The sequence below is a fragment of the Hylobates moloch genome, unplaced genomic scaffold, assembly GCF_009828535.3.
Source record: "Hylobates moloch isolate HMO894 unplaced genomic scaffold, HMol_V3 SCAFFOLD_7, whole genome shotgun sequence".
Taxonomy (NCBI): domain Eukaryota; kingdom Metazoa; phylum Chordata; class Mammalia; order Primates; family Hylobatidae; genus Hylobates; species Hylobates moloch.
Genome location: NW_026652282.1, coordinates 48,375,632 through 48,396,371, shown reverse-complemented (window position 1 = coordinate 48,396,371; position 20,740 = coordinate 48,375,632). Strand labels below are relative to the sequence as shown.

At 41.0% G+C, this 20,740-nt stretch overlaps 1 protein-coding gene across 1 annotated transcript in view; it reads left to right on the top strand.

The window, feature by feature from the left end:
- Window positions 1-20,740, top strand: part of ITIH6 (inter-alpha-trypsin inhibitor heavy chain family member 6) — a 43,466-nt gene that overhangs the window by 11,423 nt on the left and 11,303 nt on the right. Inside the window, exon 6 of the mRNA XM_032757011.2 lies at window positions 12,604-12,720. Coding sequence (XP_032612902.1) covers window positions 12,604-12,720 — 117 coding nt within the window. The remainder of the gene's footprint in view (window positions 1-12,603; window positions 12,721-20,740) is intronic.

Here is a 20,740-nt window from a genome sequence, read left to right as displayed (position 1 = left end):
GTAGAAGTGCCCTTTCCATGACACACAAGGTAAGATGGAAGCCATAATGAAGAGGAAAGGCAGTTCCAGAAGGCTCCCTGAAGGTGACCGAGGCTGACCTGTGTGTTACGGTATGAATAAAAGTGGGCCATGGGAGGGGGTCTGTGGGAGGGAAAGGCATTCCGACAAAGTGGGGGCTGCAAGAAAAAAGAAACAGGCTAAAATTCACCAAACATGTGTATGGAATTGCAAATAGCTTGGCTTTCTGGAGCAGAGATTTGAGATGAAAAACCCAAAGAGCCACAAAGAAGGCTGGAGAGTCCCGCAGGGCAACGAAAGGAACATGGATTTGTCCTGTAGGTGACCAGGGAGCCATGAGATAAAATGACATTGTGAGGTCGTGTTTACAGGGTCCCAGCCACTGCCTCCAAGCAGCATGGATGGGAGAGGTCGCAGTAGAAGAAGGAAACCTGAGACGAATGAGGCCTGAGCTTGGGCTTTGTCAGTTAGGGATGAAGAGGAGGGTGGCCTGGAGAAGTATCCAGCAGAGAAAAGCAACAGGAGACTGATTGGCTGCGGGGAATGGGGGCCACCCGAGAATTGAAGGCAACACTCAGATTTGCCTCCAGAGTGACCATGTGGATGATGGTGCCCCTGACCAGGAAGGCATAAAAGGGCCACGTGGGGGCAGGACAACGAATTCACTGCTTGGGCAGGATGCAACAGAGGCTTCTTGAAACATCCTGGGGCACATGTCCAACAGTGAGTGTGCACCCACTGGTGAGGGGCAACTGTGGGAGCCCTAGACGGGAGAAGAGATGCAGAGTGATTGATAGGGGTTCTGTGGTAGAAGCCAAGTGACAGACGGAGGTCACCCAGGGAGCATGTGTGGAGCCAGAAGGGAAAATCCCTGAAGGCAAAGCTAAGGTGAAGCAGCCCAATCCAGCAGCTATGGATACCCTCAGCTGCTCCATCAACTGCACACAGCCTGTCCAGAGCACCAGTCCCCAGCAGTTCACTCCATTGAGCTGCACCAGCAAAATCATTTTCTTTTCATGCTTTGACCTGACAAATATTGGGAAGCACTGCGAAGGGAGTGGGCAGACAGAGGCGGTAGGAGAATAAGGAGAGTTCACTGTCGCAGATGGCAGGGGAAACGACTTTTGAAGACAGCAGAAGTCATCCATGTTCAACTGTGACATTCATGGGCGGGGAAGGCAGTCCCAAGAGACTCAAAATACAAACATTGGGTTTGTTTTTTAGTAAAGTTGTTACTTTTAATTTTTGAGGGTACACAGTAGGTGTATATATTTACGGGTTAAGTGAGATGTTTTGGTATAGGCATGCAATCCGTAATAATCGCATCACAGGGTACCGATTCCCTCAAGCATTTATCCCTGTGTTATAAACAATCCATTTATACTCTTTTACTTATTTTTAAATGTACAATTAAATTATTATTGACTATAGTCACCCTGTCGTGCTATCAAATACTAAGTCTTATCCATTATTTCTCACTTTTCTTTGTACCCATTAACCATCCCTGCCTTCCCCCTCCCCATCTCCCCACTACCCCACTCCCCCCAGCCTCTGGTAACCACTCTTCTACTCTCTATCTCCATGAGTTCAACTGCTTTCATTTTTTAGATCCCATTGATGAGTGATCTAAAAAATGCGAGATTTGTCTTTCTGTGCCTGACTTTTTTCATGTAACATAATGATCTCCAGTTCCATTCATGTTGCTGCAAATGACAGGATCTCATTCTTTTTTGTGGCTAAATAGTACTCCATTGTGTATATGTACCACATTTTCTTTATCCATTCATCTGTTGATGAACACTTAGGTTGTTTCCAAGTCTTGGCTATTGTGAACAGCACTGTAAGAAAAAGGAGGGTACAGACATCTCTTGGATACACTGATTTTCTTTATTTTGAGTATATATCCAGAAGTGGAATGGCCGGATTGTATGATGAAGCTCTAATTTTTAGTTTATTGAGGAGCCTCCAAACTGTTCTCCATATGGTTCTACTAATTTACATTCCCACCAACAGTGTATGGGGGTCCCTTTTCTCCACATCCTTACCAGCATTTCTTATTGCCTGTCTCTGGGATGGAAGCCATTTTAGCTGAGGTGAGATGATATCTCATTGTAGTTTTTGACTTTCACTTCTCTGATGATCAGTGATGTTGAGCACCTTTTCATATGTCTGTTTGCCATTTGTATGTCTTCTTTTGAGAAATATCTATTCAAATCTTTTGCCCTTTTTTTATTGGATTTTTAGACTTTTTTCCTATGGAGTTGTTTGAGCTCCTTATATATTCTGGTTATTAATCCCTTGTGAAATGGGTAGTTTGCAAATATTTTGTCCCATTCTGTGGGTTGTCTCTTCACTTTGTTTACCATTTCCCTTGCAGTGTAGAAGCTTTTTAACTTGATGTGATCCCATTTGTCCACTTTTACTATGGTTGCTTGTGCTTATTGGGCATTATTCAAGAAATTTTTGCCCGGACTAATGCCCTGGAGATTTTCCCAAGGTTTTCTCATAGTATTAATAGTATCATAGTTTGAGGTCTGAGATTGAAGTCTTTAATCAATTTTGATTTGATTTTTGTATATGGTGAGAGAGAGGTCTAGTTTCATTATTCTGCATATGGATATCCAGTTTTCCCAGCACCATTTATTGAGGAGACTGTTCTTTCCCCAATGTATGTTCTTGGCACCTGTGTTGAAAATCAGTTCACTATAGATTAGTGTATTTGTTTCTGGGTTCTCTATTCCTTTCCATCGGTCTATGTGTCTGTTTCTATCCCAGTACCAATCTGTTTTTGTTGCTATAGCTCTGCCGTATAATTTGAAGTCAGATAATGTGATTCCTCCAGTTTTGTTCTTCTGGCTTAGGATAGCTTTGGTTATTCTGGGTCTTTTCTGGTTCCATTTAGATTTTAGGATTGTTTTTTCAATGTCTGTGAAGAATATCATTGCGATTTTGATAGGGATTGCTTTGAATCTGTAGACTGCTTTGGGTAGTATGGACATTTTAACAATATTGATTCTTCCAATCCATGAACATGGAATATCTTTCCATTTTTTAGTGTCCTCTTCGATTTCCTTTAACAGTGTTTTATACTTTTCATTATAGAGATGTTTCCCTTCTTTGGTTAAGTTAATTCCTAGTATTTAATTTTGTTTGTGGCTATTATAAATGGGGTTTCTTTTTAATTTTCTTTTTCAGATTGTTCACTGTTGGCATATAGAAATGCTACTGATTTTATTTTGTTGATTTTGTATCCTGCAACTTTCCTGCATTTGTTTATCAGTTCTAATATATTTTGTGGGATCTTTAGGGTTTTCCAAGTATAAGATCATATCATCTGCAAACAAAGATAATTTGACTTATTTGTTTCCAATTCAGATGCCCTTTATTTCTTTCTCTTGTCTGATCGCTCTAGGTAGGCCTTCCAGTACTTTGTGGAATAACAGTGGTGAAAGTGAGCATCCATGTCATGCTCCAGTCCTTAGGGGAAAGGCTTTCAGTTTTTCCCCATTCAGTATGATACTAGTTGTGGGTCTGTCATATATGGCTTTTATTATGTTGAGGTATGTTCCTTCTATCCCCAGTGTTTTGAAGGTTTTTGTCATGAAGAAATGAGTTTTTTTAAATGCTTTTTCAGCATTGATTGAAATGATCATATGGTTTCTGTCCTTCATTCAGTTGATATAATGTATCACATTGATTGCTTTGCATATGTTGACCCATCCTTGCATCCCAGGGATAAATCCCACTTGGTCATGATGATCTTTTGAGTGTGTTATTGAGTTAAGTTTGTTAGTATTTTGTTGAGGACATGCGCATCCATATTCATCAGAGTCGTTGGCCTATAGTTTTCATTTTTTGATGTGTCTTTGTCTAGTTTTGGTATCAGGGCAATACTGACCATGTAGAATGAGTTTGGAAGTATTCCATCCTCCTCTATTTTTTGTAATAATTTGAGTAGGATTTGTATTAGTTCTTCTTTAACTGTTTGGTAGAATTCAGTGGTGAAGTCATCAGGTCCTGGGCCTTTCTTTACTGGGAGATTTTTTTATCATGGCTTTGCTCTTGTTGCGTGTTATTGTTCTGTTCATGTTTGAATTTCTTCATGCTTCAGTCATGGTTAGGTTGTATGTGTCTAGGAATTTGTCCATTTCTTCTAGATTTTCTTTTTGTTAATTTAACTTTTAAGTTCAAGGGTACACATACAGGTTTGTTATATAGGTAAATGTTTGTTATATAGGTAAATATAGGTGACAACCCCATGTTGTCACTCCAGTATTAAGCCTGGTACCCATTCATTATTTTTATTTAATTATTATTATTATTATTATTTTGAGACAGAGTTTTGCTCTTGTTGCCCAGGCTGGAGTGCAATGGCACAATCTCGGCTCACCACAACCTCGGTCTCCTGCGTTCAAGCGATTCTCCTGCCTCAGCCTCTTGAGTAGCTGGGATTACAGGCATGCACCACCACGCCCTGCTAATTTTGTATTTTTAGTAGAGGTCTGCTTTCTCCATGTTGGTAAGGCTGATCTCGAACTCCTGACCTCAGGTGATCTGCCTGTCTCAGTTTCTGAAAGTGCTGGGATTACAGGCATGAGCCACTGCGTCCAACCCCATTAGTTATTTTTCCTGATTCTCGCTCTCCTACCACCCTCTAGAGGGTGCTCTGACAGGCCCCAGTGTGTGTTGTTCCATGTGTCCATGTATTCTCATTATTTAGCTCCCACTCATAATTGAGGACAGGCAGTATTTGGTTTTCTGTTCCTGTGTTAGTTTGCTAAGGATAATGGCCTCCAGCTTCTTCTCTGTTCCTGTTAAAAACATAATCTCATTGTTTTTAATGGTTGCATACTATTTCATGGTGTATATGTACCATATTTTCTTATCCAGTCTATCATTGATGGACATTTAGGTTGATTCCAAGTCTTTGCTATTGTATATAGTGCTGCAATGGACATACATATGCATGTGTCTTTATAATAGAAAAACTTACAATCCTTTGATTATATACCCAGTAATGGGATTGCTGGGTCAAATGCTATTTCTGATTTTAGGTTTTTGAGGAATTGCAACACTGTCTTCCATAGTGGTTGAACCAATTTATGCTTTCACCAACAGTGCTTAAGCATTCCCTTTTCTCTGCAATCTTGCCTGCATCTGTTGTTTTTGGACTTTTTAATAGTAGCCATTCTGACTGGTTGTGAGATGGTATCTCATTGTGGTTTTGATTTGTGTTTCTCTAATGATCAACGATGTTGAGCTTTTTTTCATATGGTTGTTAGCCGCATGTATGTCTTCTTTTGAGAAGTGTCTGTTCATGCCTTTCCTTACTTTTTAACGTGGCTGCTTGGTTTTTTTCTTGTAAATTTGTTTAAGTTCCTTATAGATGCTGCATATTAGACCTTTGCCAGATGCATAGTTTGCAAACATTTTCTTATGTCTGTTCACTCTGTTGATGGTTTTCTTTGCTATGTAGAAGCTGTTTAGTTTAATTGGATCCCACTTGTCTATTTTTGCTTTTGTTGCAACTGCTTTTGGCGTCTTCATCATGAAATCTTTGCCCTTTCCTATGTCCAGAATGCTATTGCCTAGGTTGTCTTCCAGGGTTTTTATAGTTTCGGGTTTTACGTTTAAGTTTTTAAACCATCTTGAGTTAATTTTTGTATATGGTATGAGGAAGGGGTCCAGTTTCATTTTTCTGCAAATGGCTTGCCTGTTATCCCACCACCATTTACTGAATAGGAAACTCTTTCCTCATTGCTTATTTTTGTCAGGTTTGTTGAAAATCAGATAGTTGTAGGTGTGTGGCCTTATTTCCGGGTTCTCTAGCCTCTTCTAGATTTTCTAACTTATTGGCATATAATTGCTCATAGTAGGCATTAATGATCCTTTGAATTTCTGCAGTATCACTTTGTAATGTCTACTTTCTCATCTCTCATTTTATTTATTTGGCTCTTCTCTTTTTTAACTAGTCTGGGTAAAGGTTTGTCAATTTTGTTAAACTTAAAAAAAAAACTCTTTTTGTTTCCTTGATCTTTTTTATTGTTTTCGTCATTTCAATTTCTTTATTTGTGCTCTAATCTTTATTATTTGTTTCCTTCTACTAATTTAGGGTTTGGTTTGCTCTTGCTTTTCTAGTTCCTTAAGATGCATCATTATGTTGTTTACATTTTTCTTCTTATTTGATGTAGGCACTTACAGCTATAAAGTTCCCTCTGAGAACTGCTTTTGCTGTATCTTATAGGTTTTGGTATGTTGTCTTTACATTGTCATCTGTTTTGAGAAGTTTTTCAATTTCTTTCTGAATTTCTTCATTGACCCACTGTTCATTCAGGAGCATGTTGTTTAATTTCCATGTATTTCTATATCTTCCAAAGTTCCTTTTGTTATTGATTTCTAGTGTTATTCCATTGTGGTCAGAGAAGATGCTTGATGGTATTTCAATTGTTTTGAATTTTGAGTCTTGCTTTGTGACCTGATATATGGTCTATCTTTGAGAATGAACAATGTGCTGAAGAAAAGAATGCATATTCTGCAGCCATTGGATGAAATGTTCTGTAAATATCTATTAGGTTTCTGATCTATAGTGCAGATTAAGTCTGATGTTTCCTTGTTGATTTTCTGCCTGGAAGATGTTCAGTGACAAATGTGGGGTCTTGAGGACTCTAGCGATTATCATGTTGGAGTCTATCTCTCCCTTTAGCTCTAATAATATTTACTTTACATATCTTGGTTCTCCAGTGTTGGGTACATATATTTTCACAATTGTTATATCCTCTTGCCAAATCGACCCCTTTATCATTATATTGCTACCTTCTTTGTCTCTTCTTATAGATTTTGTCTCTGTATGGCTTCTCCTCATCTTTTTTGTTTGTTTGTTTCCACTGGCATGGAATATCATCTTCCATCTCTTTATTTGTAGTCTATGTGTGTCTTATAGATGAAACGTTTTTCTTATAGGCAACAGATCAGTGGGTCTTATTTTTTTTAATCCATTCAGCCACTCTATGTCTTTTGATTGGAGAGTTAAGCCCATTTACATTCGATGTGATTATTGACAAGTAAGGACTTACTCCTGCCATTTTGTTATTGGTTTTCTTATTTTTTTGTGGTCTGCTCGTCCTTCTTCTTTTTTCCTTCCTGTCTTCCTTTTAGCAAGATTATTTTCTTTGGTAATATGGTTTAGTTTCTTACTTTTTTATTTTCTGTGTATCTGTTGTATGTTTTTTGTTTTGAGGTTACCATGAGGCCTGTAAATACTATCTTATTAACCATTATTTTAAGCTGATTACAACTTAACACTGTTTGCACTAACAAACAAAAAGAAAATGAATAAAAACTCTATGCCTTAACTTCATCCTCTTGCTTTTTATTTCTTTGTTGTTTCTATTTGTAACTTCTTGTGCTATGTCTTGAAAAGTTGTTTAGTTAGTACTTTTGATTAGGTCATCATTTAGTATTTCTACTTAAGCATGAGAGTGGTTTATACACCACTGTTACGGTGTTATAATATTTTGTGTTTTTCTGTGTAGTTACTATTACCAGTAAGTTTTGTACCTTCGGACGATTATTTATTGCTCAGTAACATCCTTTACTGTCTGATTCAAGTACTCCCTTTAGCATTTCTTGCAGGACAGGTCTGGCAATGATGAAATCCCTCAGCTCTTTTTTTGTCTGGGAAACTCTTTATTTCTCTTTCACATTTGAGGGATATTTTCTCCAGATATACTATTCTAGGGTAAAAGTAGTTTTTTCCTTCAGCATTTTAAATATGTCATGACAGTCTCTCAGCCTTAAAGGTTTCCACTGAAAAGTCTGCTGACAGAAATATTGGAGATGTATTGTCTGTTATTTGTTTCTCTTCTCTTGCTGCTTTTAGGATCCTTTCTTTATCCTTGACCTTTGGGAGTTTGATTATAAAATTCCTCAAAGTAGTCTTTTTTGGGTAAAATCTGCTTGGTGTTCTGGCACCTTATTGTATCTGGATATTGATACCTTTCTCTCGGTTTGGAAAGTTCTCTGTTATTATCCCTCTGAATAAACTTTCTACCCCTATCTCTTTCTCTATCTCCTCATTAGGGCCACTAACTCTTAGATTTGCCTATCTGTGGCTATTTTCTAGATCATGTAGGCATGCTTCATTGCTTCTTATTCTTTTTTCTTTTGTCTCCTCTGACTGTTTATTTTCAAATAGCCTATCTTGTAATTCACTAATTGTTTCTTCTGCTTGAACAATTCTGCTTTTAAAAAATTCAAGTGCAGGCCAGGTGCAGTGGCTCATGCCTTTAAACCCAGCACTTTGGGATGCTGAGATGGGTGGATCACTTGAAGTCAGGACTTTGAGATCAGCCTGGACAACATAGTGAAACCTTGTCTCTACTAAAAATACAAAAATTAGCCAGGCATGGTGGCGCATGCCTGTAATCCCAGCTACTCGGGAGGCTGAGGCGGGAGAATCGCTTGAACCCAGGAGGCAGAGGTTGTAGTGAGCCAACATCGTGCCACTGCACTCCAGCCTGGGTGACAGAGGGAGACTCTGTCAAAAAAAAAAAAAAAAAAAAAGACTCTGGTGCATTCTTCAGTATGTCAATTGCATTTTCCAGAATTTCTGCTTGATTCTTTTAAATTATTGCAATCTCATTGCAATCTCTTTGTTACTTTCATCTGATAGAATTCTGAATGCCTTCTCTGTGTTATCTCAAATTTCTTTGAGTTTCCTCAACACAGCTATTTTGAATTCTCTGTCTGAAAGGCCACATATCTCTGTTTCTTCAGAATTGGTCCCTGGTGACTTATTTAGTTTATTTGGTAATATCATATATTTTCCTGGAGTGTCTTGATACTTTTAGGTGTTCTTCTGTGTCTGGGCATTGAAGAGTTAAGTATTTATTATAGTCTTCACAGTCTGAGCTTGCTTGTACCTGTCCTTCTTGGGAAGGCTTTCCAGATATTTAAATGTACGTACATGTTGTGATCTAAGCTGCATCTGCTTTAGGGGGCACCCCAAGCCTTGTAATGCTGTGGTTCTTGCAGACTCATAGAAGTATTGTCTTGATGGTCTTGGACAATATCTGGGAGAATTATTTCCATTACCAGGCAGACTAATTCGCTTTCCTTACTTTCTCCCAAACGGACTTCTCTCTCTCTCTCTGTTGTGAGCCACCTGAAGCAGGGGGTGTATTGACACAAGCACTCCTGTGGCCACCACCTATGACTGCGTTGGATCAGATTTGAAGCCAGCACAGTACTGGGTCTCACCCAAGGCCTGCTGTAACCACATCCTGGCTTCCGCCTATGTTCACTCAAGACCCTGGGGCTGTACAATCAGAAAGTGTCAAAAACAACCAGGCCTGTGTCCTTCACTTTGGGATAGTGAGTTCCTTCAGGCCCTAGGTGGATCCAGAGGTGCCATCCAGGAGCCAGAGACTAGAGTCAAACTCCTTAGAATTCTACCTGGTGTTCTATTGTCCTGCTGGTAAACTGGCAGTCAGACCACAAAATACACTTCTTCTCATGCTTCCTTTCCCTTTTCAAAGGCAGAAGAGCCTCACCTCATGGCCACTGCCACCACAGGCTCACAAGGAGTACTGACAAACAACCACCGATGTTCCCTTAAGGCCCAAAGTTTCTTCAGTCAGTTTGTGGCATATGCTACTTATCCTTAGCCTCACCTTTCAGGGAAGTAGGCTCTTCTCTGGCCTAGGGCAGGCCCAGAAGTTGGATTCTAGGCCATCTAAGAGCCCATGCCTAGAATCTAGGACCTCAAGAGCCTGCTTGGTGCTCTACACCCTTGTGGCCAAGCTGGTACTTAAGCTTCAAGACAATGTCCGATTTACTTTCTCCTCTGCTTTTGTAAAACATAAGCGCTCTCTCCCAATAGCCACTGCAGCTTGGAATGTGCATCACCTAAAGCCAGCAAGTCTCACAGTCTCACCCAAGGCCCTCGATGTAGTACCTGGGCATTATTGCTGGTTATTCGGGGCCCAAGTGCTCTTCATTTAGCAGGTGAAGAATGCAGCCAGAACTGGGTCCTTCCCTTCAAGGCAGCAGGTTTCCTTCTGGCCCAGGGTGTGTCTAGAAATGTGGTTTCGGAGTTAGGGCCTGGAAAGGGGGCCTCACGACTCTTATTGGTGCCCTATCCTGCTGCATCTGAGCTGGTATACAAGAGGCAAGACGAAGTCTTTTCCACTCTTCCCTCTCCTGTCTTCAAGCAGAATGAAGGGGTCTCTTTTGGAGCCATAAGCTGTGGAGCCTGGGGTTAGAGGAGGGGTGATGCTAGCACTCACTTAGCTGCCCTAGCTGCTGTCTCGGTAGGTTGTGTGCCCCCTAAGTCCACTGTCTCTGGGCCCAGTTCAGCACTAGGCCCCTACTAGGAGTTGCAGTCCTTGTGTCTAGGCTGTCTTTCAAGTTTATTTAGAGCCCTAGAGCACTTTAGTCCATGGTGGTGAGGCTTGCAGGAACTCAAGTGCCAACTGCTGACATGCTGACATGGGTAATTCATGTGTAGCTAGGGCTGTTTGAGTGCTCCCTCCATATTCAGGCATCAGCCGAGTTTGGTTCAGTTTTCTTTTGTTTGTTTTTTGTTTTTTACCGCTCTAAGAGGGCAACACTGAGGTCAATGCCTCACAATAGCTGCGCTCTCCCTCCCCCAACACACAGAAATGCTCTTGCACACCGTGCCTCCTCTGCTGGGGGCAGAGTTGGAGGGTGGGGTAGGTGTGGTGTTGGCAATTCAAGACTGTTCTTTCTACCACTTCAGTGCCTCTTTCATTGATATGAAGTTAAAACCAGGTACTGAGCTTTTGGTTCTTTTGAAGGTGCTTATTTGTGTGTAGATGGTTGCTAAACTGGTGTCCTTCCTGGGGGACGACGATCAGTGGAGCTTTTTATTCCACCATCTTGCTTCACCCCTCTTCCAGCCATTGAGTTTGGAGGCAAGCTAGTCATGGTTGCCTTTAGTGAGGGAAGTGTCTATGCGGGGTGGGCACGGTAGCCAGTCTGTGGTGGTCCCCAGGAGTCATCTGCATTTGAGCCCATTGAGGGTGCCCACTTTCTCAGCCTGTGATGCTTCAGGGAAAAAAGAGGCTAGAGAGAAGTTTGGGAGTGGACTGGGGACAAGAGCTAGTCTTAGTGCATGGAAAAGACAAAAAAAATTCTATATTTCAAGAAGACCCAGTGGGGTACATGTTAAATGGGGTTGGAGAGAGGGGACCTGAGGAGTACTGGAGGGGCTGGGCACTTGGAGTGCATGGGGTCCAAGGCAGGACCTCTTCGTCCTTAGGCTGAGGGAGGAGGCGCATGGTGATGTGGACCCTATAGAAAGGTGGGGTGGGCAGTCAAAGTGTCCCTGGCTCCGTGCTCTTAATTCTCTTCCTGAGTCAGGTGGGTAGGATGGAATGACTGCTAAAGTGACTGGGAAAGGCTGGTGAGCAAGGTCCTGCCCTTGAGTTATGTGATAGGAAGTGGGGGCCCTGGTGGGCGTGGAATCGGGGAAAGGTAGGCATGGTTTTCCCAGGAGCGCTCACCGGCCCAGGTATGGGAGGTGTGCAGAGGCCACTGGGTTCTGCTGTTGGCTTGGGCAGTTGTAGTGTGGGTGACACAGGCCTTTTTGAACTGTACCAGAGTGCCAGGATTAGCAGAGACAGAGGCTGCAATTGCACATGAGAATTAATTCAAAGCCTGGGGTGGAGGGGGAAGAGCAGATGTCTTCCCATCTCTTCTTTCGTCTTGAGAGGGAAGAGGTAGTGTACAGCCTAATGGTCAGAGAGTGCCTGAAGGGCAGAGAGGAGCAAAAGCCTGTGGCCCTGGGCAGAGCCTGCTTCAGCTTCAGGGTAGCACAGACCCTCAGCCAGCGCAGACATCCCTGAGCTGAGCTGAGACTGGTCCTGAGGGGCCCTCCCAGACCCCATCCCCTCCCCTTCCCTCCCCTTCCCTCAGCTGTCCCAGCCCAGAGGCTCTGCAGAGGGAGGAATGGAGTGGGGGAGGGGAGTCAGCAGCCAATCACATCCAGGACAGCCCAAGGCATCTGTACCTGGTGTAACCAATCCCCTCTGAATAAACAGCTCACTGCCTAGGTTCCCTCCTCCTCTCCCTGCTCTGCCCAGCAACAGCAGAAAGGAGGTTTTAGGAGGAGAGGGAGGCCCTGCAACTCCCAGCCCCTGGCAGCAAAGAGCTGGGCCCCAGGCTCACTCTATACAGGGAGGTTAAAACAATACTTGGAGTTCCTGCAGCCCAGGCAAAATATCCCTAGGGACCCTCAAGGCTGTACAAGCCCAACTCTCTCACAGACAGGAACTCACATATTACAGAGATCCTGATCCTTGGAGTCCTGGGCTACAAGCCAGTCTCATTCCCTCCGCAGCTCTGGGGGAGGCCCCGGGATGAAGGTCTGAATAGCTGAGACACGGTTCTGGTGAAGGAGATGGACAGTGAGCAAACAGTCACACACAGTTCTGTTTAGAAACAGTGAGAAGTCCTGGGGAACAAAGCACAGTGTTATGCAGGAAAATAAGAGGGGACCTGATTTAGATTGGCTTTCACTGTCCTTCTTGGTTTTACTTTTTTTTTTTTTTTTTTTTGGTCCAGATTTACGATGACTATTTCATTCACTACTTTGCCCCCAGAGGCCTTCCACCTATGGAGAAGAATGTGGTTTTTGTTATTGACGTAAGCGGCTCCATGTTTGGTACCAAGATGGAACAGGTAACAAGGATCCTGGAAACCTTTCTTAGTCCTAGTATCAGAAGACCCAGAAAGCAGAGAGCGTGGTAACAATGGGGCTCTGGGAGAAGAGATTCCACCATCCCATGACCCTTGAGTCTTACAGGCTTGGGCCTACCCTAGGGTCCTGGTATCTTACCTAACAGGAGCCTGTGGACCTGGAGCCACAGAGTCCTAAGAACATTGACACATTGGTCACTGTGAAACCATTGAGACCCTCAACCACAAAAGCCCAGGGTCATATAGGACCCTCAAGCTAGAGCACCCTGGGATCCTAGAATCCAGAAGCAAGAAAACCTTAGGTCAGAAAGACTCTGAGTTTTCCTGAGGCCACAAGGTTTTAGGTCTTTGTTATTTTTTTTTTTTTACTTTAAAGGCCTAATAGTATAGAGTACTAGCATTATAGAATTAGAAACCGTAGAGTCAGGAGCCATATCGATTTTAATTTTGTTGCACTTCTACCACTGTGCCCATGGGTCAGAGTTCTGAGGCCGTAGACCAAGCAGGCTTTGACTTTAGCCCCTGAATCCATAAAGTTCTGCAGGCAGCATTTCATACCATAATACCCTGGAGCTTTTTGTACCGGTGTCTTGCAATTGTATAGCTTTTGCTCCTTAATCTTTCAATCACAGAGCCCTTGGGACCTAAGGCTGAGTTTGTTTTACCAGAGTTGAGCAACCTGAGGAAAAATGGGTAGTAACCCAAGCCAGCTCCCCAGCCCCAGTGTAGGGGGAGGGATCTCCCCAAATCCAGCCCTTTCTAGCCTTCTTGTCTCACTGAGGAGGGGTAAAATCTCAGAAGTCCTTGTGAAGTTTCTATCTCAGGGACACCAATTCACTAAAAGACTGAGACCTCCTCATAAGAGTATAGAATGCTTCCTCTCACTCCACACATTATCACCACATCAACTGGGCTCCTCGGCAATAACGGAAAGTTACAGCTGATAGAACTACAAGCCCAAACCCTATATAAGAAAATGTTCCTAGGGAAAAGCAAAGACAACAGAAGCAACAAAAATACGGACACTAGAAGGGAAGCTGAGGTAGGTGGATCACTTGAGCCCAGGAGTTTGAGACCAGCCTAGGCAACATGGCAAAACCTTGTCTCTACTAAAAATACAAAAATTAGCCACGTGTGGTGATGCGTACCTGTAGTCCCAGCTACTCGGGAGGCTGCATTTGGAAAATGGCTTGAGCCCAGCGAGTGGAGCTTGCAGTGAGCCAAGATCACACCACTGCTCTCAGGCTGGGGCAACAGAGCAAGACCCTGTCAAAAAAAAAAGTAGTAATTTTAGCCTCTGACAACTAAAACTGCTCCAAACAGGAAACATTACCTAACTCATAGCCAGATAAACTTAAAACCCCACACTGAATGTCGTTTAGTTTATTTCCTTTTACCTGATACATCATGTCTGGCTTTCAGCCTAAAATGAGAAGGCATGCTAAAAGGAGAAAAACACTGTCTGAAGAGAGTAAACACACATCACAGCCAGACTTCAATATGTCAGATATGTTGAAATTATCAAACAATTTTATTTTTGATTGAAATATTTTTTTCCAACTTTTATTTTAGGTTCAGTGGATACATGAGCAGGTTTGTTACATGGGTAAATTTAGTATTGCAGGTGTTTGGTGTACAGATTATTTTGTCACCCTGGTAATAAGCACAGTATGTAATACATCATTTTTCTTTTTTTTTTTTTTTTTTTTTTTTTTGAGACAGAGTCTCGCTCTGTCGCCCAGGCTGGAGTGCAGTGGCGCGATCTCGGCTCACTGCAAGCTCCGCATCCCGGGTTCACGCCATTCTCCTGCCTCAGCCTCTCCGAGTAGCTGGGACTACAGGCGCCCGCCACCACGCCCGGCTAATTTTTTGTATTTTTAGTAGAGACGGGGTTTCACTGTGGTCTCGATCTCCTGACCTCGTGATCCGCCCGCCTCGGCCTCCCAAAGTGCTGGGATTACAAGCGTGAGCCACCGCGCCCGGCCTACATCATTTTTCAACGTTCACCCTTCTCTGACCTTCCACCCTCAAGTAGGCCCCAGTGTCTCTTGTCCCCTTCTTTGTGTACATGTGTGTTCAATGTTTAGCTCCCACTGATAAGTGAGAATATGTAGCACTGGTTTTCTGCTCCTGCATTAATTCACTTAGGATGATTGCCTCCAGTTCCTATCCCTGTTCCTGCAAAGGACAGGATTTCATTCTTTTTTATGGCTGCATAGTATTTCATGGTGTATATGTACCACATTTTCTTTATCCAGTCCACTATTGATGGGCATTTAGGTTGATTCCATGTCTTTGCTATTGTGAATTGTGCTGCAATGAACGTACATGTGCATGTGTCTTTATGGTAGAACGACTTACATTCCTTTGGGTATATACCCAGTAATGGGTTTGCTGGGCCAAATGGTATTTCTGTTTTTAGATCTTTGAGGAATTGCCACAGTGTCTTCCACAATGGCTGTACTAATTTACACTCCCACCAACAGTGTATAAGGGTTCCCTTTTCTCTACAACCTTGCCAGCATCTGTCATTGTTGTTTTTTTTTAACTATTTAATAATAGCCATTCTGACTGGTGTGAGATGGTATCTCATTGTGGTTGTGATTTCCATTTCTCTAATGATCAGTGATGTTAAGTATTTTTTTCATATGCTCGTTGTCCACATGTATGTCTTCTTTTCAGAAGTATCTGTTCATGTCCTTTGCCAATTTTTTAATGGGTCAAACCAAGAATTTTAAAACCCATGATTAATATGCTATGGGCACTAATGGATAGAGTGCACCACATATAAGGACAACACATGGTAATGTAAGCAGAGACATGAAAACTCTAGGAAAATAAAAAGGAAATGCTGGATATTAGAAATACTGTAACAGGAATGAAGAATCCCTTTGATTCACTCATCAGTAGACTGGACATGGTTGGGTAAAGAACCAATGACCATGAAGATACATTCATAGAAATTCCTGAAGCTAAAAAACAAAAATAAAAAAGAATTTTAAGAAACACTCTAGAATATCCAAGAATTGTGGAACAATTTTAAAAGTGTTACATATGCATCATGGAAATAATAGATGGAGAAGAAAGAGAGAAAGGAACAGAAGAAATACTTGAAGTAATAATAGATACAAATTTTCCAAAATAAATTATGCACACCAAACCTCAGGTCCAAAAGCTTAGGAGAACACAAAGCAGGATAAATACTAAACCATCTACACCTAGGCATATCACATTCAGACAGCAGAAAAAATCTTTTAAAAAGCCAGAGGAAAATTTACCTTACCTATAGAGGAGCAAGGATATAAACTATATCAGACTTTTCTTCAGAAACCATGGGAGCAAGAAGAAAGTGGAGTGAAATATTACAAGTGTTAAAGGAAAAAACCCACCAGCCTAGAATTCTGTATACATCAAAATTATTCTTCCAAAGTGAAAAAAAATACTTTCTCAAACAAACAAAAATTTTGGGAATTGTCACCAATAAACCTGCTTTGCAAGAAATGTTAAAAGAAGTTCTACATAGAGGAAGAAAATGGTATATCTCAGATAGTTGGATCTACATAAAGAAAGGAAAAGTGTTAGAGAAGGAATAAATGAAGGTAAAATAAAATAGTTTTCTTATTAACTGACCTAACAGATAATATTTTTTCAAAATAACAATGTATTTAGTGAATGTAGCTTAGGAATAAGTGAAATTAATGATAGTAATATTGTATAGGATGGGAGGGAAAAATTGGGAATACTCTGTTACAAGGTACTTGCACTATGCATAAAGCTGTATAGTGTTATTTGAAAGTGGATTTGGGTTGGTTGTAAATGTATACTGCAAACTCTAGGGGAACTGCTAAAAGCTTTTAAGTCTAATGCATATGCTAAGAGATAAGATAAAACGGGATCATGTAAAATGCCCAATTAAAACTAGAGAGGCCAGAAAATAAGTGGAAGACATAAGAATAAAGAATTTTAAAAGAATAGAAAATATTTACAACTATGGCAAATATTAATCCAACTATGTCAGTAACGACTGTAATCATAAATGGTTTAAATATACCAATTAAAAGACAGAGACTCTCAGTGTGGATAATAAAATAAGACCCAATTGTAGGTTGTTTATAAGAAAACCACTTTAAATATAAAGATGCAGATAAATCAAAAGCAAAGGGATAGAGAAAGATATACCATGCTAACACAAATTAAAGAAAGCTGGCTGGGGTAGCTGTATTAGTTTTGGACAAAATAGACTTCAAAGCAAGGAAATTTTCAGCAATAAACAGTTGCATTATATGATATAACAATAAAACAAATATAATGGCAAAGGGGAAATTCTCCAAGAAGACAAACAATCGTTAATGTGCATGCAACGAACAACAACATACCAAAATATATGAAGTAAAAACTGATGAAACTGGAAGGTAAAAATACATGAATCCACTATTATAATTAGAGACTCCATCATCCTTTTATCAGTAATTGACAGATTCAGCAGGCAGAAAATCAGTAAGGACATAGTTGAACTGAACACAACCATCAATTAACTGGATCGAATTGACATTTCTAGAATATTTTATTCAACAACATTACACATTCTTCTCAAGCAGATTACACATTCTTCTCAAGCTCACATGGAACATTTACCAAGATGGACCATATCCTTGGCCTTAAAACATACCTTAACAAATTTAAAATAATATAAATCATACCAAGTATGCTCTCAAATCAAATGGAATTAAACTAGAATTCAATTACAGAAAGATAGCTAGGAAATCTCAAAGTAATTGGAGATTTAACAGCACACTTCTACAAACAGTCTATTCCTGGTCAACAAGAGGTTCTGACTTCTAGGACCTCATAGGCTCTCACTTTTCTACTGCTGTTCTCAGGAAAGGCAATCCTATTAAGTCTCTTCCCTCTCAATGGAAACAAGAGTATGATGCTTAGCTCCCTGTCCCAGAATATACGACCTATCCCCAGAGCTCTCCCTATGGCAGGAAAGACTCTAATCCACTTAGAAGCATTCAAGATATTTCCTATCAGTTTAAGGTATAGAGAAAGGTGGGTCTCAAGTGTCCTTCCTGTGGTCTCTGAAATCCATATATATATAAAGGATTGAAAGCATAATAGTGTGCTTAGGGTCACTGGATTTAAAACCTCCCAAATGTGGATTTGAATCCCTTGTCCATCAATGACTAGCTGTGTGACCTTAAGCAAGTAACCACCTCTCTAAGTCTCAGTGTCATCACCTGTAAAATGAGGATAGTATTAGTACCTTCTTCATTGTGTTGCTGTGATAATTAAGTGAGCTGATGCATCGAAAGGATTTAGCACACTGCCTGGAACATAGCAAGTGTCCTGTAAATGATATCTAATAGTAGATACTATATACTCTATTCCCTGAATCTTCTATGGGCCTAGCCTTATGCTAGTATTGCCGTGGAGAAGGGAGACAAGAAGCAGCAGCATTATAAGCCCTTCTCTGAAAGGGTTCAATATTTGGATAGAAAGTAAAAATATTTCATGTAAAACAGTCAGTTAACAGACTGGGACAGGGAATATCTAAGCGAGAAGGGCAGGAGTCAGGGTTGGCAACTTAAGGAAGAACTTTCCAGAGAAGGAGCAACTGAAAGAACAGTAAAGATGTGAATAAATAGAGGGAAGTTGGAGAGTATGCTATCTAAAGAGCACAAAAGAGCAAAGTGTATGGAGTTAAACTGGAACCTGAGTTTTCTAGGGCTGGTGAGACTAGCCTGGAAGAAGTGGAGGGTGAGGCAGAAGAGCAGATTACAGCAGAACCAAAGCATGCAAAGTCATTGAAAGGCAGCTATAAAGACCTGGGATCCTGTTTGCAGATGACATGACTGTATATCTAGAAAACCCCATCGTCTCAGCGCAAAATCTCCTTAAGCTGATAAGCAACTTCAGCAAAGTCTCAGGATACAAAATCAGTGTGCAAAAATCACAAGCATTCTTATACACCAATAACAGACAAACAGCCAAATCATGAGTGAACTCCCATTCACAACTGCTTCAAAGAGAGCAAAATACCTAGGAATCCAACTTACAAGTGATGTGAAGGACCTCTTCAAGGAGAACTACAAACCACTGTTCAATGAAATAAAAGGGGACACAAACAAATGGAAGAACATTCCATGCTCATGGATAGGAAGAATCAATATGGTGAAAATGGTCATACTGCCCAAGGTAATTTACAGATTGAATGCCATCCCTATCAAGCTACCAAGGACTTTCTTCACAGAATTGGAAAAACTACTTTAAAGTTCATATGGAACCAAAAAAGAGCCCGCATTGCCAAGTCAATCCTAAGCCAAAAGAACAAAGCTCGAGGCATCACGCTACCTGACTTCAAACTATACTACAAGGCTACAGTAACCAAAACAGCATGGTACTGGTACCACAACAGAAATATAGACCAATGGAACAGAACAGAGCCCTCAGAAATAATACCACACATCTACAACCATCTGATCTTTGACAAACCTGATGAAAACAAGCAATGGGGGAAGGATTCCCTATTTAATAAATGGTGCTGGGAAAACTGGCTAGCCATATGTAGAAAGCTGAAACTGGATCCCTTCCTTACACCTTATACAAAAATTAATTCAAGATGGATGAAAGACTTACATGTTAAACCTAAAACCATAAAAACCCTAGAAGAAAATCTAGGCAATACCATTCAGGACATAGGCATGGGCAAGGGCTTCATGTCTAAAACACCAAAAGCAATGGCAACAAAAGCCAAAATTGACAAATGGGATCTAATTAAACTCAAGAGCTTCTGCACAGCAAAAGAAACTACCATCAGAGTGAACAGGCAACCTGCAGAATGGGAGAAAATTTTTGCAATCTACTCATCTGACAAAGGGCTAATATCCAGAATCTACAATGAACTCAAACAAATTTACAAGAAAAAAACAAACAACCCCATCAAAAAGTGGGCGAAGGATATGAACAAACACTTCTCAAAAGAAGACATTTATGCAGCCAACAGACATATGAAAAAATGCTCATCATCACTGGCCATCAGAGAAATGCAAATCAAAATCACAATGAGATACCATCTCACACCAGTTAGAATGGCGATCATTAAAAAGTCAGGAAACAACAGGTGCTGGAGAGAATGTGGAGAAATAGGAACACTTTTACACTGTTGGTGGGACTGGAAACTAGTTCAACTATTGTGGAAGACAGTGTGGCAATTCCTCAGGGATCTAGGACTAGAAATACCATTTGACCCAGCCATCCCATTACTGGATATATACCCAAAGGATTATAAATCATGCTGCTATAAAGACACATGCACACGTATGTTTATTGTGGCACTATTCACAATAGCAAAGACTTGGAACCAACCCAGATGTCCAACAATGATAGACTGGATTAAGAAAATGTGGCACATATACACCATGGAATACTATGCAGCCATAATAAATAATGAGTTCATGTCCTTTGTAGGGACATGGATGAAGCTGGAAACCATCATTCTCAGCAAACTATCTCAAGGACAAAAAACCAAACACCACATGTTCTCACTCATAGGTGGGAATTGAATAATGAGAACACTTGGACACAGGAAGGGGAACATCACACACTGGGGCCTGCTGTAGCGTAGGGGGAGGGGGGAAGGATAGCATTAGGAGATATACCTAATGTAAATGATGAGTTAATGGGTGCAGCACACCAACATGGCACATGTATACATATGTAACAAACCTACACACTGTGTACACGTACCCTAGAACTTAAAGTATAATAATAAAAAAAAAAAGACCTGGGATCATAAAGGTCCTAAACATCATTGAATCCTGGGTCATGGAGCCCAGGAACCATATAGCAAATGAATTCTAGAGCTCTAAAAACATGGAGCTTGAACCTTTTAGACGACCAGTGTCCAATATGACTTTCGTGATGATGGAAATGATCTAAAATTCTGTGCTATCTAATACAGTAGCCACTGGCAACATGTGGCTATTGAACTCTTGAAATG